Source organism: Colletotrichum navitas (assembly GCF_030913465.1).
Source record: "Colletotrichum navitas strain CBS 125086 chromosome Unknown LY79scaffold_116, whole genome shotgun sequence".
Taxonomy (NCBI): Eukaryota; Fungi; Ascomycota; class Sordariomycetes; order Glomerellales; family Glomerellaceae; genus Colletotrichum; species Colletotrichum navitas.
Genome location: NW_026850662.1, coordinates 53,158 through 70,150, shown reverse-complemented (window position 1 = coordinate 70,150; position 16,993 = coordinate 53,158). Strand labels below are relative to the sequence as shown.

Sequence of the window (16,993 nt, the reverse complement as noted above, 5' to 3'; positions counted from 1 at the left end):
CCGCAGCTTGTATAGTTGTCGGGGGCCATGACGTACTTGAAAATGCCATGGCTAGTATGCTGCGGCCAACGTTGGTGGTCGACTACGCCTTGACGGCCAACCGGTGATGGCTGATTCTGGCATAATGAACAAGTGATCAAAGTGACAGTAACAGTAAAGCAGCGGTAGTGGCTGTCAATAAGGTGACGACAAAGGAGTCGTAAGGCCAGAAGATGGTGACGATGACAATGGCTGCACAAAGCAACATATGTTGAGAGAGCGAGCGGGTGAGACAGGCATTTGGGTTTGGCTAGCGCCTGCTTGATGTTGATGAAACGAGATGATGAGTTAAGAAGAAAGGGATCCTTCCAGCAAGGCCTCAGCAGCGGCAGCTCTGATCTTTTTCTTCTTCCTATCCGTTTGCTTTGCCCCTCTTATAAATCTCCCGGTTCCTGGCGTAGAGCCTTGCTTGGCAGCGATGACGACAAGCTTGCCCAGGCATGGTTGAGGTTATACCAGCTGGACAGAAGCGGGCTTCTGGGCGTACCATGGCATCCTACTTGTTCCAGAGCCGACGATGGCCATGTTCCAACGCTGGAAGCTTTCTCTCGTGGTAAGTAAGTGCTGAAAGCCATGTGGCTTGTCCATCCGTATAGTCATGATCCCCCATATCCCCATCGCGATCCATCTATCTTTGTGTTATCGGCAGATGCTCTCTGCCTGGCTGGCAGCTTCTGTGGTTTGCTGGTCTTCTGGCTGGGGGGGGGCAGAGCTCGTAGATGATGATATCTAATGTTGCCTGAAGAACGAAAAAGAAGAAGCAGCATTAAGTGTGATACAGCAGCTGGATACAAGTGGGATCCCGATGAGACCTCGGCATCCAAGTAGTCCCAGATCCATTTCTTAAGAGTATGGGCTTGGGCTGGTTGGGAAAGATCATAGAGGTTATCCTCAGACAAGTGTTGGATGGCAGGATGCTGCTTGACGTGGCGAAAAACAAAAGGGGTGTTGCGAAATGCGAAGTGCAGGCAGTCAAGTTGGCAGCCCCCATGGTTTCTGCCACTGGCTTCTGTTGCTAGTCAATGACTGCCCCGGAACCGCTTCGGGGCAAGTTATTTCCTCGGTTGAGTCGTCGTTCAAGAGGAAAAAGGAAGAGATGGCGATGCTGTCGGGGTAGCCCCCGATCGCTTGTTTGGGTATTCGATTGCTTCTTCGTTGTTGGAAGGGCTGAGAGTGTATACCATGTAGAACGAGTCTAGAAGAGCATCAATGTCGGCATGATGGCGATTTTGGTGGGTAGTGTTGCCTGTGGAGAAAACGTCAGCTGGCTGATCATATCTTGCCGGGAGCTGTTGGAGCGGCTGCAATACAATCATCTCTAGGTTGGCTGAACCTGGTGCTGACGGGACCAAATCCACTGGCCGTGGCACACCACGTGGTCCATGAAAGAGACTTTGTGGTCTCTGTCGGCGGCGGTATTGGCCCTTTGGTCTCGTTCTGTGTCCAACGTGGTACTCATGCCAACGGCAAGAATGGGTTCGTCTTGGATGGAGTCGATGATGGTAAGGACGAGCTCGTTGGGCAAGGCCATGCTGATTGTCGTGTGTGCTGGGAGTCGTTGGTCCATCGGACTGGTGGCGATGGATGCATGAGCAGGGTGTAGAGGCAAGGGACTCGTGGGGTGAGCCAGATTCATCATTCAAACGACGTGTTGACGCGACGGTTCGGCATGTGAGTCGTAGCGCTGCACGAGAGCCGCGAGCCGAGGACCGCAAGTTGGGTCCGAGAAGTCCTCTACTGTCCTGTTGGGTTGGCAGGTTGGTAGTTCCCCTAGGGCAAGACAAGGAAGGCAGCAAGGCAAGAAAAGATCAGCAAGTCGCCGGTCCCTTTTGCTGTTTATACACCGCACCCCACGCGTTGTTTCCCCCAACCACCAACCGCTAACAAGCAAAAGAAAAAAAAGAAAGAAAAAAGAAAGAAATCAACTAACGAATCGATTCGAATCTTGTCGATCTCAACTCTCCTACTCACTCACACATGGGCGACCAAGAGTCCCCCTTTGTTTGTTTACTTCCTCCTCCATTCAACTGCCCTCCTGTCCTCCTCTTACTGCATTTCTACTGGATCTAGACCAGACTGTTCTACTGACTTCAATTTCTTCTTCGCAGTCACCCCCATCAATCCAAGCGCTACCACCTGGAAGAACGAGAAAGAGCTTCCCCATTATGCCCTTGGCGCTGTGCTGGACTACTGGGCCTGTTTACCAGGTGGCAGTGATGGAGCCCTCCATTACGACCCCAACAACCTGGCTACCACCTAGGAAGTCTTTTGAGTCCTGCAACACCGCAAGGCTGTTAGCCACAAGCCTGCCTAGTTCTGGATGTATTAACAGTGTTATCCGGCTTGCAAGGCAAGCCTGGGCGCCACAGGATGCCATTCAACAAGACGTTCCCGAGATAGTCAGAGAGTACTGGTGATCTGTTCGCGGTAACAAGTGGATGAGGAATCAAGCATATGCGACATCATGTCGCCCAGCCAGCCAGTCAGCCAGGCAATTTGGTCCCCCTGTGGAAAATCTGTGTTGGTCTTTGTTGAGTATCCGTCACCGCCGCATCTCACTGACTAATGGCGTCGACCGCCAGCTGTTACTTGCTTCCGTCCTTGTCTGTCCCCTGCCCGCCAACACCTATGCTTTGTTGCAATGATGCCTCCATGTATTCGACGTGGGCGATTTGCATCTGTTTATCAAGCTCGACTTTGGGCCAGGACAACTTCGTGTGGATAGGCTATCCTCCAGGCTGATGGCTTTTCTATTTCCAACACTTCTGTGGTCTCGGTCTTGTCTCTGTTAACTGGTATGCCAAAATATGTTAGGACGGTCTTGACGAGGGGCAGACCACAAGATCAGGCCATGGATGCATGGATAGGTAGCCTGGCTGCTGTCGGTTCTAAACCAGACACCCCCCGCCATCTCGTAGCCAGCAGCAGCAGATCCCATTTCCCCCACATGATTACCTGTGTCTCTCTGCCCCTTCATACCAGGTACACGGATCGTCGACAGTGAATGACGGTCGTGTCAGTGGGTTCATATGGTCCCACCAAAGAGCCATGGCCCTCACGTGCACTGTCACATACGTCTCTGGGTCGTCGAGGTCGTAGTCTGGGTCAGATAGGGAGAGTAAAGGGCGATGACAGCGGCGATACGGGATCGGAAACCAAACCCTTAGACGGTCCATCGGGTGGGAAGCTGGCTGCTGGAACGGCGTCAAGCTTAACGCCATCGGGAGTATTAGCCGGCGACGAGGGAGTGGTAGTGGCGCAACGTGCAGAGCTCGTTCAGAAGCAATAGGCGTTATGGTTATGAGCATGAGGTGCTGTAGTTGCAGTAATTGGAAAGGGGGGAAAAACGAAGAATATCCATCACCTTGGGAATTCATTCTCGTCCTCTATATCGGAGTCGGGTCCGTCCGCCTCGTGTGCCAGGAAGCCCTCAAGAGGATCTGCCTAAAAACGTCGTAACTCAGTCAAGCCGGCCCTGTAGCTACTCAATTCGACAGTCAGACAACCCTATAGCTATTGATCGAGCCAAGCTCAGGAATGAGGTGGATTCTTCTACATTATTACCTATCTACTGTCATCAGTACACACACGTGCCAACATGTTCAAGGCGTCTGTCCAGCTTTACTTCCACTGGAGCTTCCTTGCTCCATTACCAATCCTACTTCGCTCTGCACATCATTGCGAGACATCGCCACTGAAGCCGTACAGAATCCTTGGCGGGGGTTTGTTGGTTTTGTGGAGTTAATAGTGGTTCTAGTAGGTAGTATCATCTTTACGGTCTAGCGCATGATTATAGCTAATAAAGCTAGAAATACGGTTCTAGTGGCTGGACGTTCCCTCTAGGGCTAATATAGGTCCTGTAGCACTTTCCATCAAGATACGGCTCATCTAGCCGTCATTAATGGCGTGCTGGATGTTCTAAACAACATATACGGCGCCATCACTTTTCTAAGTGATCTCGTATTAGCATAATCGGATAGATATTCAAGGAATGTTGAGGAAACTTCGCTGTTCGGAGGTCGACCTCGCTTGGGGCACTGTCCTCGCGAAACTCCGCGGCCCAATCGTCGTTATGCTACTGAGGGCAACAATTAGCAATCCACGGCTTGTCGACAGTGATGTCGAGGTGGCGGAAGTTGTACTTGGCGCCCTTGAATGCGTTCTACGCGCCGCTCGACCAATCTGGGCTCAGGGTGAAGTATAAGTCCAGGAAGCCATACCATTTTCCCTTGGGCGAAGATTCTTTGATCTTCTTCACCTTTTTCGTGTGGGCGGGTTTCTCGCTTGACGCGCTAAGGACGACGTTCGGCTCTTTGGCATCGCTTGCCTTGTTGTCGATGTTTTCGGGCGCCGCAGGGCTGGAGGCGGGGGCGGGTGTGGGGGCGGGCGTGGCAGCAGCCTTGCCCTTGCCCTTCCCCTTCCCCTTGGGCGTGGCCTTCTTGAGAGGCATTGGGTTGGTGGGGTCGAGGGAAACGCCGCGACTTGTTTGTTAAGAGCTGTGCCACGCCGGTTGGGAGGAGGGAGGGAACGTTGCGCGAGGTCTGTTGAGAGCTATTTGGCGTCACTTAGGGGGCCGGATCGGAGGGGGGAGGGGCTTAATACTCCATGCGATACTTTCAGCCAGGTGCTATGAGATAGAAGTAGTTAGGATAACAAGGCTGTAGGATGCAGGAGTATTAGGAGTCTCAGGTTTGATACGGCGGTGTTGTTTGATGGAGAGGTTACATGCTAGACTGAAGAATGTCTGTGAACTTGGATGAGACGGAGGGACTCAAACGTGTAGGATCTTCTCTTCGAGCAAGGTGAAGGCTTTAGAGCCTGTCGGAATAGAGAAGCAGAGGCAATCAAATTAACAAGTCACAATGTAGCAGAAGCCACAATAGCAATTGCCAGTAAGGGGCAGTGCAAGGCCATAGGAGTAATGCTCAGTGGGCTGCAGAACCGAGGTTTGACAGGGAGGTTGACACAGTACAACGTGGGTCGGTCTATGATGCTGCCTTAATATTAATAACATGAGGCATGGTGAGGATTTGCGTGAGAACGCGAGGGCTGTGGGTGTGATACCATCAGCTCGCACTGCAGGAATCATGTCGAAAGGAGGGACGAAGAGAATGGATGACACAATGGAATAATAGGGAGAAGAGAAAGGGAGAGGGGTTACGGAGTGGCGAGTCTGAGAATCAAAGAGGTCTGGCTGTGCGCCAAGAGAACGGGGTTGAATGGTATGTATAGTGATTCGGTGGAAGGGTTAAGTGGCCCCGGGCCGTGAGTGAACGGGGATTAGGGTGGCGATCAATAATAAGAATGGTCACCTTGGAAGTATCGGGGCATTGCCTGCTGCAAGAGATCTCGGTCAGTACTGCGGCGAGCCGGTGAGGAGGCTGGATGACATTGACTGTTCTAGTCTGAAAGGTCCCGATTGCCGTAAGACCACTTGAGAGGTAGTGGGCTGTTGCTTTAGAACGGGGTGGAAGGGTGTTATCATCTGGTGACCGATACCAAGGCACGATTGCATCTTGTACTGCAGTAACCAGTTCAATGGTGTGTCCGAATTAGGCAATGTCGCGATCGAAGGGCACTCCTGCGGTGGCCGAGGTCGGAATCTAGAGCATAGGCAATGCCAGTCGAGGGTTTGCACGACATGGCCCCAGAGCGACGACATGCAAAGAATTCTGGCGCAGGCGCGACGGGTATGAAGACGACTCGAGGCAAGCAACAGGATTCGGTAGGCTAGGCGCAGACAGACGACGTGGACAGGGCATAGGCAAAAGCAGGTTAGCTGTTTGTGGTCAAAGTCAGCCGAGGACAAATTAAGGGTGGAAGATTGACGAGTTTAGGTTGGGTTCGAGTTGGAGAACCAGAGCTGGGGAACGAAGGTACTCCGTATGCAGAATGGGCATGGAAGGTGAATGGGGTCGTGTCGTTTGGACTTACGGGCCGGTTTGTCGACATCGACGCAGTGGTTGCGGACCGGAAAAGTAGTTGAGAAGAAGTTGGAGGCTTTCTAAAACGGATATTGCATCGAAGTGGGCAACAGCATGCCTTGAGACAGCCAGTCAGTCAGTAAGTGGAGGTGACACAGGTGCGGAATTGATCATGGCGTTGACATACGTACGATACGCAGCACCGTCGAAGTCTGTTCTTCTGGGCTGCTTGTGGAAGCGCTAGCTACTGTGGTACGCAGCATTGATGCGAATCATCATTTGGCGAGCAGCGCCGGTTGTTGTGGGATGGATGCTTTATCCAAGTCAGCGAGTTCTCACGAGGTGCACGGGGGAAGAGGGAGGAGGGAAGAGGGAGAAAAAGAAACACGCCTTCACAGAAAGACGCGAGGCACAGTGGTAGGAGCAGACGCGCTCTCGTCACCTACTCTTGCGTGATGCACCGCACGCGGCCACACTGGTCCAGCCACTGGGGGGGTGTCGAGATGTGGCGTTGGACGAACCATGTGCTTGCTGCTGCAGGGCATCCAGAAGCCAGGCTGGGTAGGTAGAAAAGGGCAGTGGGCCACCGTCAGGGACGAGATCCGCTTGACACGCTCGGGTCATGGAGGAGGCCTGCCGTCACAGCGCGTGACGCACCTTGGGCGTGAAGCTAGCGGACGCTGGGAGAACACGGCGGCAGACAGCCAACGAAAGCTGGTAATCATGCATGTCTCTTGCTAACATTGACGCGCGTTGATTGTTGTGGTGGGAAGCCAATCAACAACCTCCTCAAGGCCAGGAGAGGGAGGACCCGAGAATGAACAAAAAAAAAAAATTTGAAAGGGGAAACGGCAAAAACACCAAAAAGAAGAAAAAAAAAAGCACCTCCAAAAGACCGGTCATCGTGATTGTCAATCCCAACTCCAAGTGACGAAAAGTTGCTGTCAGCAGCAACTTGCTGACAACATTGCTAGGCCTGGCTGTGGAAGTGGGAAGGCAGGCGCAAGGATATGTGTGGTCTCGGCAGTTCCCCACCTGCCTCTTCAAGGAAGGCAGCTGCGCGTGGTAGTGGCAGTGAGTGATCACCTGGTCAGAGCAAAAAGCGATGTGTGGCTTGACCTGGCTCTTCCGACAAGAAAGACCCACTTTTACGGTTCTGAAAACCGTGTAATTCAACCGTAGCTGATATAATCATGTGGCGCGTTCAATCACTGCCACCTCAGCCAGCCACCACACTTAGCCTCAAACTGTAGAACTGCACCAACTTGAGGGGGTAGGGGGAAAAAAAAGGAAAGAAAGAAAAAAGACAGCTCCTTCCCTCCCACCGAAGCCATTCCCACAACGTGACATTCCACGATGCAGCCAGCATAATCCATCGCCGGACATGCTGACTGGCGACACCCGACCCAGCTTGCTGTTGCTGTCGTCGCTTGACGATGTCAAGTTTGTCGCTGGTCTGGGAGAATGTGATTGATGGATGCCTTTCGCTATTATGCGACACGCAAGTCGAATCTGGGGCAGATGATTAATCGATTTCGAGGTCGCGGGCGCGTTCGTGCCATGCCGGCTCGGTTTTCTCTGAGCCTCGATGCATGCAGCACGGTGTCTCGCCGCCCGCCGATGCTCTTCTGCTGGTGGTGGTGTTGAACAAAGGGATGCAACGTCCGAGGGCCGACTAACAGTGCAAATGCAACCAGAGAAATGTGCGGTGTGTGTATGTAGGTGCTCCCTCCCTTCTTCCCCAATAGCAACATCCATAGCGGCTTACCTAAGCAGACTGCGGTCGCCATGGAATGTGAACTCGACGAAATAAGCCTCTTGAACGAGCTGGTCTGCATGCATCGATCGCTTTGGATGCGCCAACGGCCTTCACCGAACGACTGCTGGGAATTCAGGCTTCAGACTCAATTTCCACATCAGGGACCGGGTCCACCCTCCACGACACCGCGCTGTGACCCCCGTTCGTGTGGTGCGTGTGGCGGCGCGTGGGATGCTTTCTGCCAGTGCCAGTGCCGTAGTCGCAGTGGTTCTGTGGGTTGAGGGGGTGTTGCACGCCCAAAGACTGCAGCCATGTGCCCCTGTTGAAAGTCCCATGGTGGCCCGCATCCGCACACCGTGCCAAGCAAGGTGGGTGGGGGGGGGGGGGGGGGCTTGTCTACCTTATTTTGACGACGAAACAGACAGGAACGCGTTGGCCATTCCGGTGGTGCGCGTCAACACCAACGTCGAGCCTCTCTCACTCCGGTGCTCTCAAAATGTTGTAATTTACATGCAGGAATAACACCTTCATTACTATCTGCATTTCAAACCATGGTGCTGGCTACGTTTGAGACCGCAAAGTTTGATGGCCGCCGAAGATAATGGTGCAGCAGTGTGTCATGTCAACATCCGGGACCGCGAATCAAGTCCCAAGTCAGTCGTCTTCATAAACACGAAAAAAGCAGACGAGCGTGTTATTGAAATGTTGGCCGTCGAGCCATTCCAGAGTGTGGGCCGAGAATCCCCCCTTCTCTCTCTCTCTCTCTCTCTCTCTCTCTGTCTCTGTGAGTGAGTGAGTGAGTGAGTGTGTGTGTGTGTGTGTGTTCGCACATTCACTTGGCCAGGTTCTCAGGATGGGTTTCAGTCACTTGTAATCATTGTACTCAATTTCATAGGGTGAAGACCATGAAGCGACCAAGGCAGCCCAAAACCTTTTTGACCGTCTTCTTATCTCAACTATGCGATATCATCCTTCTCTGGAATCCTCCAACGACCTGTAACGGCCCCGTCGTTGCGGTATATCGCCACTTCCATCACATCAGCGCCCCATATCACCGTCGTGTTCCCCCCTCCTGTTTGGTGTGCGATAGGCACGGTCATGGCCTTTGGATTGCTGCTTCCTCTGGCATCTGCCACTGCTTTGGCCGACTGGCGCACTCGGATGATCCAGAGTCCCAGTTCGTAAAAGTCACGACAGCCGAGATGCTCAGCAACCATGCTGATTGTGATGGGGCCGTAAGTCTTGGTCAGGAAGGCCCACAGTTGTTTGACGTCTTCCTCCGACCAGGTGGTTATGGCCTGTTTTACATAATGTTAGCTGTCCTTGCATGACACGATCAGGGGGACAGTTGAAATGCTGTAGCGACTTACGGACGTAGGAGAGGGCGGCGGCGTAGGAGAAGGCGGCGGCGTAGGAGGAGGAGAGGAGAGGGGGGACGACGGTTCCTCTGAAGGCTGCTTCTCTGATGAACTGTGACATCCCTGATGTGACGAAGAAGCCTAGTCTTGCCCTTGAACAGGTGATGCCATTGTGGTGGGAATGTGATGATGATGGGCAACAACTAACACATCATAGGAGTGAGAAGAAGGAGCCAAGTGAGTGAGGCTACACTGAACGCATTACCTGTTGATCAATATAGCGGTTTTTTTTTTTTTAATAGTCGTCGTCTTGCTACTGAAAAGATGCTTGGGGCAGGAATTGGCACTGAGTGAGACTGGATACTCAGTGAAAGGGTCACTCACTGAGTCTTCTAGCCCAGTGGAGTGTCAATCCAATAAGAGCTCGTTGATTGGGGAGGGTAGGGTAGGGGGCCAGTCACGGGATTCGCTTCGCTGGGCACAGCCGTCGGGTTAAAATGTCACTTTTTCCAACTTCAACTTTTCTTCTTCTTCTTTTTTTCCTGTGGGCGCCGTGTCGAGTCAAGTTCTTTTTTTCTTCTCCGTCTTCGTCGTCGTCTTCTTCTTCGTCTTCTTCGTCTTCTTCTTCTTCTTCTTTTTCTTCGTCTTCTTCTTCTTCTTCGTCTTCTTCTTCTTCTTCTCCTTCGTCAGTCAGTTTGTCCGTCCCCTCGCCTTCGCGGACGTCAGTCATATTTTTCTTCTTTCGCCTCCTGTCAGATTGTTTGTTTTTGTTCTACTCCACCATGTCCGACCACCAGAAGAACCAGCCTCCGAGACCCCAACTGCCTTCGCTGGGGCAGTCAAATGTAAGTGTTATGTCATCGCCAGTCCCCGGTGTTGAAATCTCTGTCCTGCATTCCAAAGTCTACAAAGTTTGGCCTGCTGGCAACGCTGGTGTCTAAACCGTGTATCCTTGACGCCGAGACAAAACTTGAGTCCTTGAGTACGTTACAAGGCTGACTTAATAATGATATAGAACTTAATCAACGCCACCAACTACCATCAGTACCCGACCGACGACAACTTGAAGAAAGCCGCAAATGGCTTTCGACCCACCCGCAACCAGCTCGCCGCCTTCCAAGTGCACACCGAGCACACATCCAGGGGCGTCCTCGCCAGCTACAAAAGCCAAGGACTCGCCCCCACCGCCCGCGACACCCTGACGCACGAGAACCTGGCGTGGCTTCGGAACCATTGGCCCGCATGGGACAATGGCTTGCTCGACATGGCCAACGACCTGCCCCGCCGCGATCTGGTCAGCGCCATGAAGTCCATCGCCACCCGGTGGCTCAAGCACGCCCCTGGCCTCCCGCTCTCGGACCTCTGGGCAGACAAAGGCATCATCCCCAGCGCCATACAGTCCGCCGGGGGTGGCTTCACCCTCAAAGCCGTTCAGCTGGCGTCTCGGCGCCTCAACGAACGTTTCGGCATCGCCAAGAAGTCCAAGTCCAAGCCCAAGGAAGCCGAGGCCAGCCCCAAGCCCAGCACCGAGGAGGAGGCCCCCGAAGTCGCCCGTGCCGACAAACAGGCCCAAGACGCAGCCGCCGCCGCCGCTAACTCCTCCCTCCTGGCGGAGACATCCCTCCCCCCCCAAGATGAGGATGTCAAGCCCAAGGACAAGGGTGCCGCATCGCCTCTGTTTGAAGAGGCAGGCATCGACTGGGTTCAGTTCCAGGTCGAGCCTCTCGCGTCTGTACGCACCCCCTCACCTCCCCCCCTCCTCCCAGGCACCGAGGCCTCGGACTCGGAGTACTCGGTCGACGGTGTCATCGGACACCTCTTTTCGCGCGCCGAGCTCCCGCTGCAACCATCCGCGTCCAAGTACCGCGCCATCCGGCGCCAGGCCCTTGCCGACGAGGAGGAGAAGAAGCGCGAGGAAGAGAAGAAGGAGGAGCGCCGCCGCAAACGGGGCGAGCAGAAGCGCGAGCGCCAGCGCAAGCAGGCAGCAGCAGCAGCGGCAGCAGCAGCAGCAGCAGACAAAGGGGAGATTGCCAAGGGGTACGCGGAGGCGGCGAGGCAGGCGGCGTCACGTGTTGGCCGGGAGAGATTCAGAAAGCAGCTCTCCGGAGCGCAGAGGAGGAGAATCACAAAGGGGGTTGGTGACGTGGTGAGGAGGGAGGTGGAGCGGCAGCTGTGAGGATGTTTTGTTTGGGGTGCTTTTTTGCTGGTGGCGGGTGTGTTTGTGTGTCGGTGCTTTTTTGCTTCTTTTTTTGCTTCGGGGAGACTTACCGCTTGCTTTTGGTTTTCGAGTAATACACTGTCGCGTGCGTTTGCGTGCGGCGTCTGCGGCCTGACGAACATTGGTCCCTATCATTTGGTTGTGTCGTGACTGTGATGATCTCTTACCCTTCTTTTACGGGCGCCATGACATTAGTCTTTGGCTTCTCCTCTGTCTATTCTCCTGTATAACTTTGCGACCTTCTTTCGCTGCTCCTATGGAAGCAACTGTGGTCTAACACTGGGAACAGCCGGTGCGGAATTCCTTTAGAACAAGTATCGGCATTTGTCTTGCCATGGTTGCTTCAGTTGCTCTGGATGAGGCCAATGAAAGATTGTCATTATACACTGGGATAAGTAAGCTTTGCGGTGCGCTCCGGTTTCCTCGTGAACATGCGCCTTGTCAAGGCTGATTTCTAAAAAAAAAAAAAAAAAGATATAAAAAAAGAAAAGAGAAGAAACCCCAACACCTCTGTGGCGGCTGTGGAAGGCTTCAAGACTACAGGTTATTGGTGCTGTCGGCAATATGTCACGATAGCTTCATGCATCACTCGTACTTGACATCAGGCCTAAAATGTGTCATTTCCAATGAGTTACACTCCAATATACAGGACCACTCTTTTCATATCTTAACACATGGGTAATTGAGCCACTTTCATCTCTATTCTCTTCTACGCTGCTGTGCGCTCTAACTCGTGACATGATACCTGAGGGTCCCCTAAGATCTCCTCTAGCCACGCCATTCATTCATGAGTTTCATAGCCGAGGAGTGCCAACCATCGAATGACCGTGACCAGTCCAGGCCTATCCCCACTGTTTCTCCCCAAGAATGTGCGAAGCTCCTGGAAAGGGCTATCTCAACGAATGTGTTATGTCTGTGACAGGTCGCATGCGGTTTTGAGGTATTGCCAGCACATCAGATACCAAAGTTCCCTTGGCTGGCGCTGAACTCTCCCTCCTGCAATGCATCTCGCACGCCCTCGCACGTATGCATACCAACCACCTTGCGCTCAGGCGCGTTCCGCCCGGATCAAAGATGCCTCCTCGATAGCCTCCTCGATAGCCAATGCGACTGCACTGTTGCCGCGTCGCAGAGCGTAGTCGGCAGGCGTTGGTCTCAAGGACCACATCTCCCCCATGAAGGCGAGGCCACGGCGGAAGCGATCAGTCCAAGCCATGTATGAGTTGTGACTCAGCCGGTCTCGGCAATCCAGCCTTCTACGCAGCTGATTTCGCTCAAGCACGATGTTGCAGGCAAGCCTTTCACGGTCCTTGGTGTTGGCGATGGCCCCGAGACGCAGCAGGCTCTTGACCAGGTTCCTGGCATTAAACATATCGACTTCAAAGTGCCCCGTTCTTGTGGAAGCTGCAAAGGTGGCGTAGTGTAGGCTGGATCGGCCCCATTCGTCGGGCCAGTCGTGAAGCGCGTTGCGGCGGGCGGTTGGTTCGTCCACGACCCAGTTGATGAGGTCTGTCATGCCGTTGGCGGCCATCATGTGCAAGCCCGTCATTCCGGCTGTGAATGTGAACTCTCTGTCCCAGACCGCGCCGCGGGACATGAGTATCTTGGCCGTAGACCCGGCACCTGATGCGAGGGCCACGTGAAGGGGCGTGGCGCATAGGCTGGGCTGCCACTTCTGTCGGTACTGCGAGAACTGCATGTGTGCGGAGGGACAGAGGCACCAGAGGTATGCCTCGCAGTCGACATCAACATCCGAGATGTTCTCCAGAATCCACTCGACAATGTGGTCGTGGCCGCCGCGGACTGCAGCGTGGAGGGCTGTGGCGCGTGGCAAGTCTGAGTCGACAAGTCCTGCACCGTGAGTGCCAAGTGGGCATTGCCAAGGGACACTGAATCGATGCGAAAAGAGCGACGCCAATGTCATGTCAGGCTCGGCGATGGAAAGGTGTTGAGAAAGGCGTTGCAGTAGTGGAAGATTGCCTGAATGAGCGGCAAAGATCAGAACCGCTTCTCTCCGTTTAGGCAGTCTATGAAGATGGGCATCGTCAGTAAGTGTGTTGCTCGACGAGGGGAAGCAAGCGAGGGTCGGGTAACGTTACTGGTCGAGACGAGAATGCTGCACTGCGTCAAACGAATGGCGAGGCGGCGACGGGTCCAGGCGCTTCAACTCATGATGGACGGCTAGGTCGGAACGAACGGCCAGGCTGTGCAGGAGCGGCCCGACGATCTTGTTCCAGAGCCGACAGGTGACGAGCAGTCGGGTGAGCTCGCGGAGGGAAGTGCTGCCGCTGGGGTCTTGAGCTAGTTGGCTCGCAATCGCGGTCAAAATCTCGGGCGTGAGCCTGAAGACGCTCGGCTGTGATGATTCCGTGGCGTTCGCCGTGGACGGAATCTTGGCTGGAGAAGATGAGTCTCCAATCATACTGGCCATGATGGGCGACTTGGAGGTTGCTCTTTGGTCGTTGGTGGTGGTAGTGATTCGGATGAAAAAGGAACTTGGAAGGAACACGTGGAGGGCCCGGCCCTGATGGAATATTCTGCACCGGAGTAAAGGCGTCAAGTTGTGATTTTTCTTTTTTGCTTGCTGCGAGAGAAAGGGTTCTTGTACGTGTAAAGCCCAAGTTGGCTGTGTCTTCGCCGGGATGTAGCTCAGAGTGAGTCTTCTTTCCTTGCCCTCTCTAAAGTGAAGTGGAGAGAGAGCACATTGATTACGTAACTCACTCACCTCCAGAAGCTTGAGGGTGAAGTGAGGTGATGAACCGCAACAATGTCAGCCGAGATGAAGGCATTCAGTTAGCAGGCATATCAAACGTTGGCAATCGTTTGTCTATAATCACGTCACGCAGAGTTGAGTTTGGTCTGCTGCTATGTCGATAATGATACACTTTTGCCGTCGAAAAACGACGAGGAGTCAAGGACTGGAAGTGAACGCTTAAGCAAATAGAGAAAGGTGAGACCATTTCCACCGCAGATTTAAGGCAATAGTTTTACGCAATGAATGTTGCATATATCTTAGCCAAGTATCAAAAGGGAAATAACGGTTTATGGTGACCGTCATGAGGCTGGGGTGAGGCTGAAGTAGTCGTTGTTGGATGGGAGCAAAGATTCAACCGCCATTCTGCACCGCCTTTGGTCGACTCATCAAAGTGCTGCAAATATTTTCTGTCAACTAAATTCGAGTTATCGTCTCTTTCATCAGTCTTCACCTCTACTATCCATCACGCGTCACCACGGCTTGTCTTTCTCACAAATACACCCACCACCTGTGCAAAGCCCGCCGCATCAACCGCCTTTTTGTATTTTTTATCTCAATGTATGGTTGTGACTGTTGATTAATTTTCATTTCCATTTTCATTTTATTTCTCAGATGGATATGTGTCTAACAAGTTATATAGAAAGAAACAGTCACTATCCGTCGCCGCCATGTCAAGGTACAATTTTCGATCGCGCCCAGCAAAGGAGGATCTGCCGCCGCCGCGCACCTCAAAGAAGCGAGTCAAAAGATCCGACAGCATCAGTCACAGCGGTAAGTAGCTGTTGCGCGTGCAAACAATGCTAGAGTTCTCAGACTAATGAATGTGCCTCGCGTTGCAGACCTTCCTATCTTGACCGCCGACGTCCTTCGGAAAGCCCTCCAACAGCATCCAGACGTATCATTCGTGTCTCGGCCCTCTACTCCCGTACGTTCAGTGGTGCTTTTATACGCCGTCCATCAACTCGCTGTCAAGACCTATGCTAACACAATTCATGAACCTAGATCGACGCAGAGGTCAACGAGCTGCCCAAGGAGAGCGGCATCGCCCTTACAAACAAGGCGGACGACACAATCGTCCTGTCTTCTGACTCGGTGCCAGCCACCCACAAAGATGCGAGTCCGACGAAAAGTACAGGGGTTTGGCATGATCTCCAAAGCTTCGAGCCAGGCGCCTGGCTTAACGACGCTGCGATATTTCGTGTCGTGACAAAGCTTGCTGCGCGAGACAAGAGCTTTGGCGTAGTCGACCCTCTCATTGTTGAGAACTTCAACCGCTTGAGCGGGCCTAACTGGGACGCCAGAGATCTCGCGAGGGATTATTTCAATAAGCCCAAAGTGTTGCTTGTAGCAAACCCCCTCGAGTCACACTGGGTGCTCTTCCTGTGGGAGCGGGAAAACAAGCAGCTCTACCTGTACGACTCCCTGAGGGGAGGCACCTACGAAGCTGCCGCCATCACATCGGTAGTAAATCTAGTCAAGGTCGCTTTCCCAAACGAGGAGATCCCAGAACCCATCTCCAAAGAGGTAGGCTATCTATCTGCCCATAGGTATAGCCTAAGCGTTGACTAACCACACGCCATATGATGCAGTGCCCTCGGCAGCCAAACGGTTTTGATTGCGGACTTCATGTCCTTCGGAACGCTGACATGCTAACATCGGCACTTATGCCGGGAGTGCCCGAGCCGCCCCTGGACCCCCAGGAAATGCGAGCCTACTACAGACAAGTTTTCTTGGACTAGTCTTGAGCGAGACATGGCTGAGTGCAGAGAAGCTGAGGATTTTCGTGTTCGTCGAAGACGGTAGTTGCGTTGTGGATAATGAAGTTATAGCTTGCATTAAAGAAAGAATAGAACCCGTTTTAAAGTAGTTGCTGCCACCTCTTACTTCCCAGCTTTTATAAGTATTAAGGGCCTATTTATTATAAGCTTAGTATTAATACCTTAGGCAATATGTTAAAGCTAAATTATTCTAGGTCTTTTACAGTAAGACTGGCATGATTCCACATGGTCCCTGGCGTGGGACGGAGGATCGAGGAAGTGAAAGGGGGTAGTGGTGGTTGCCTATCTGTTGCCGTCATTTCCATCACCTTGGCTTCTACGGAGTCGTTTCGTTAGGGTTAGTAATTCAGACTATGTTTTAGCTAGGTAAATAAAAGGCATTAGTTTATTTATTAGCAGTGTCAGCATCACTATTGTGTGCCTAGGGAACGCGATTATGGTGACTGGTTACCTCACGGTCTCACCAAGTTTGTACTAATTGTTTGAAGCAACCTGGAGAAGAGAGATGGCCGAGGGCCATAGCCAATAGGTCAGCAGCAGAGCAAGAGTATAAATTAGCCAAGAGGGAGTGCCGAGGAGATCAGTACCGGGGATAATGGGATGCTAGGCAAAGCAACCTGACCGCGTGGGTGTAGCTGGGTTGGCTAGATGGCGTCAAAAGACTGCATCATATTGACGTATATATGGTACTTACAGTCTATTTAGTGTTCTCAACACGCATTGTCCAGGCCCAAAAGAGTCAAGACACAGTTAGCCTATACCTTCAGATCGCGTAAGTTAGGAATCACAGAAAGGTGTCTGATTCTAGAGGAAGGCAGATATTTGTATACACTACCTCTAGTCTCGCGTCACTTAATCAGGAGACAGGCGTCAGGGAAAGCCAAAACTAGCTAGGCTTGACGTCCGCGTCATTACATAATTCAATTGCTTAGCATCAAGCAAGGGATTCTTAATAGTTACAAGCTATTTATATATAAGTCATCTGTAAAAGCAGTGCAAAGTGTGATTTCTGAACTTGATGCGAATGAAGCAGCCTGATCTCCTTACTCTAACCGTCTAAGAAGGCCCTTGATGTAGGTTACCCGCACAGCTACTACTTCCAATCCCAAAGCAGCAGAGCAGATGCTGCTGTACATGGGAGCATTGGCACTAAGGCTCGTGG

At 52.7% G+C, this 16,993-nt stretch overlaps 6 protein-coding genes across 6 annotated transcripts; 3 read left to right on the top strand and 3 right to left on the bottom strand.

Moving 5' to 3' along the window:
- Positions 1-556: 556 nt before the first annotated feature.
- Positions 557-2,299, top strand: LY79DRAFT_584330 (uncharacterized protein; the record flags this gene model as incomplete). Its single annotated transcript, XM_060560393.1, has 3 exons — positions 557-596; positions 1,362-1,541; positions 2,148-2,299. The coding sequence occupies 3 exons, from the start codon at positions 557-559 to the stop codon at positions 2,297-2,299; spliced, it is 372 nt and encodes a 123-aa protein (XP_060408185.1).
- A 6,379-nt stretch (positions 2,300-8,678) lies between these two features.
- LY79DRAFT_527696 (uncharacterized protein) lies at positions 8,679-9,201 on the bottom strand (the record flags this gene model as incomplete). The annotated part of the gene is made up of 2 exons (XM_060555956.1): positions 8,679-8,995; positions 9,093-9,201. The coding sequence occupies 2 exons, from the start codon at positions 9,199-9,201 to the stop codon at positions 8,679-8,681; spliced, it is 426 nt and encodes a 141-aa protein (XP_060408184.1).
- A 478-nt stretch (positions 9,202-9,679) lies between these two features.
- Positions 9,680-11,375, top strand: LY79DRAFT_707666 (uncharacterized protein). The gene is made up of 2 exons (XM_060565059.1): positions 9,680-9,925; positions 10,096-11,375. Exons 1-2 carry the CDS (start codon positions 9,863-9,865, stop codon positions 11,254-11,256), a joined length of 1,224 nt encoding a protein of 407 aa, XP_060408183.1. The 5' UTR covers positions 9,680-9,862; the 3' UTR covers positions 11,257-11,375.
- Positions 11,376-12,346: 971 nt separating this feature from the next.
- LY79DRAFT_643012 (uncharacterized protein) lies at positions 12,347-13,489 on the bottom strand (the record flags this gene model as incomplete). Its single annotated transcript, XM_060562389.1, has 2 exons — positions 13,398-13,489; positions 12,347-13,325 (listed from the first exon to the last, which is right to left on the bottom strand). The coding sequence occupies exon 2, from the start codon at positions 13,220-13,222 to the stop codon at positions 12,347-12,349; it is 876 nt and encodes a 291-aa protein (XP_060408182.1). The 5' UTR covers positions 13,223-13,325; positions 13,398-13,489.
- LY79DRAFT_527695 (uncharacterized protein) lies at positions 13,394-13,729 on the bottom strand (the record flags this gene model as incomplete). The annotated part of the gene is made up of 1 exon (XM_060555955.1): positions 13,394-13,729. One exon carries the CDS (start codon positions 13,727-13,729, stop codon positions 13,394-13,396), a length of 336 nt encoding a protein of 111 aa, XP_060408181.1.
- A 992-nt stretch (positions 13,730-14,721) lies between these two features.
- Positions 14,722-15,792, top strand: LY79DRAFT_527677 (uncharacterized protein; the record flags this gene model as incomplete). The annotated part of the gene is made up of 4 exons (XM_060555953.1): positions 14,722-14,824; positions 14,929-14,978; positions 15,056-15,577; positions 15,643-15,792. The coding sequence occupies 4 exons, from the start codon at positions 14,722-14,724 to the stop codon at positions 15,790-15,792; spliced, it is 825 nt and encodes a 274-aa protein (XP_060408180.1).
- Positions 15,793-16,993: the final 1,201 nt, after the last annotated feature.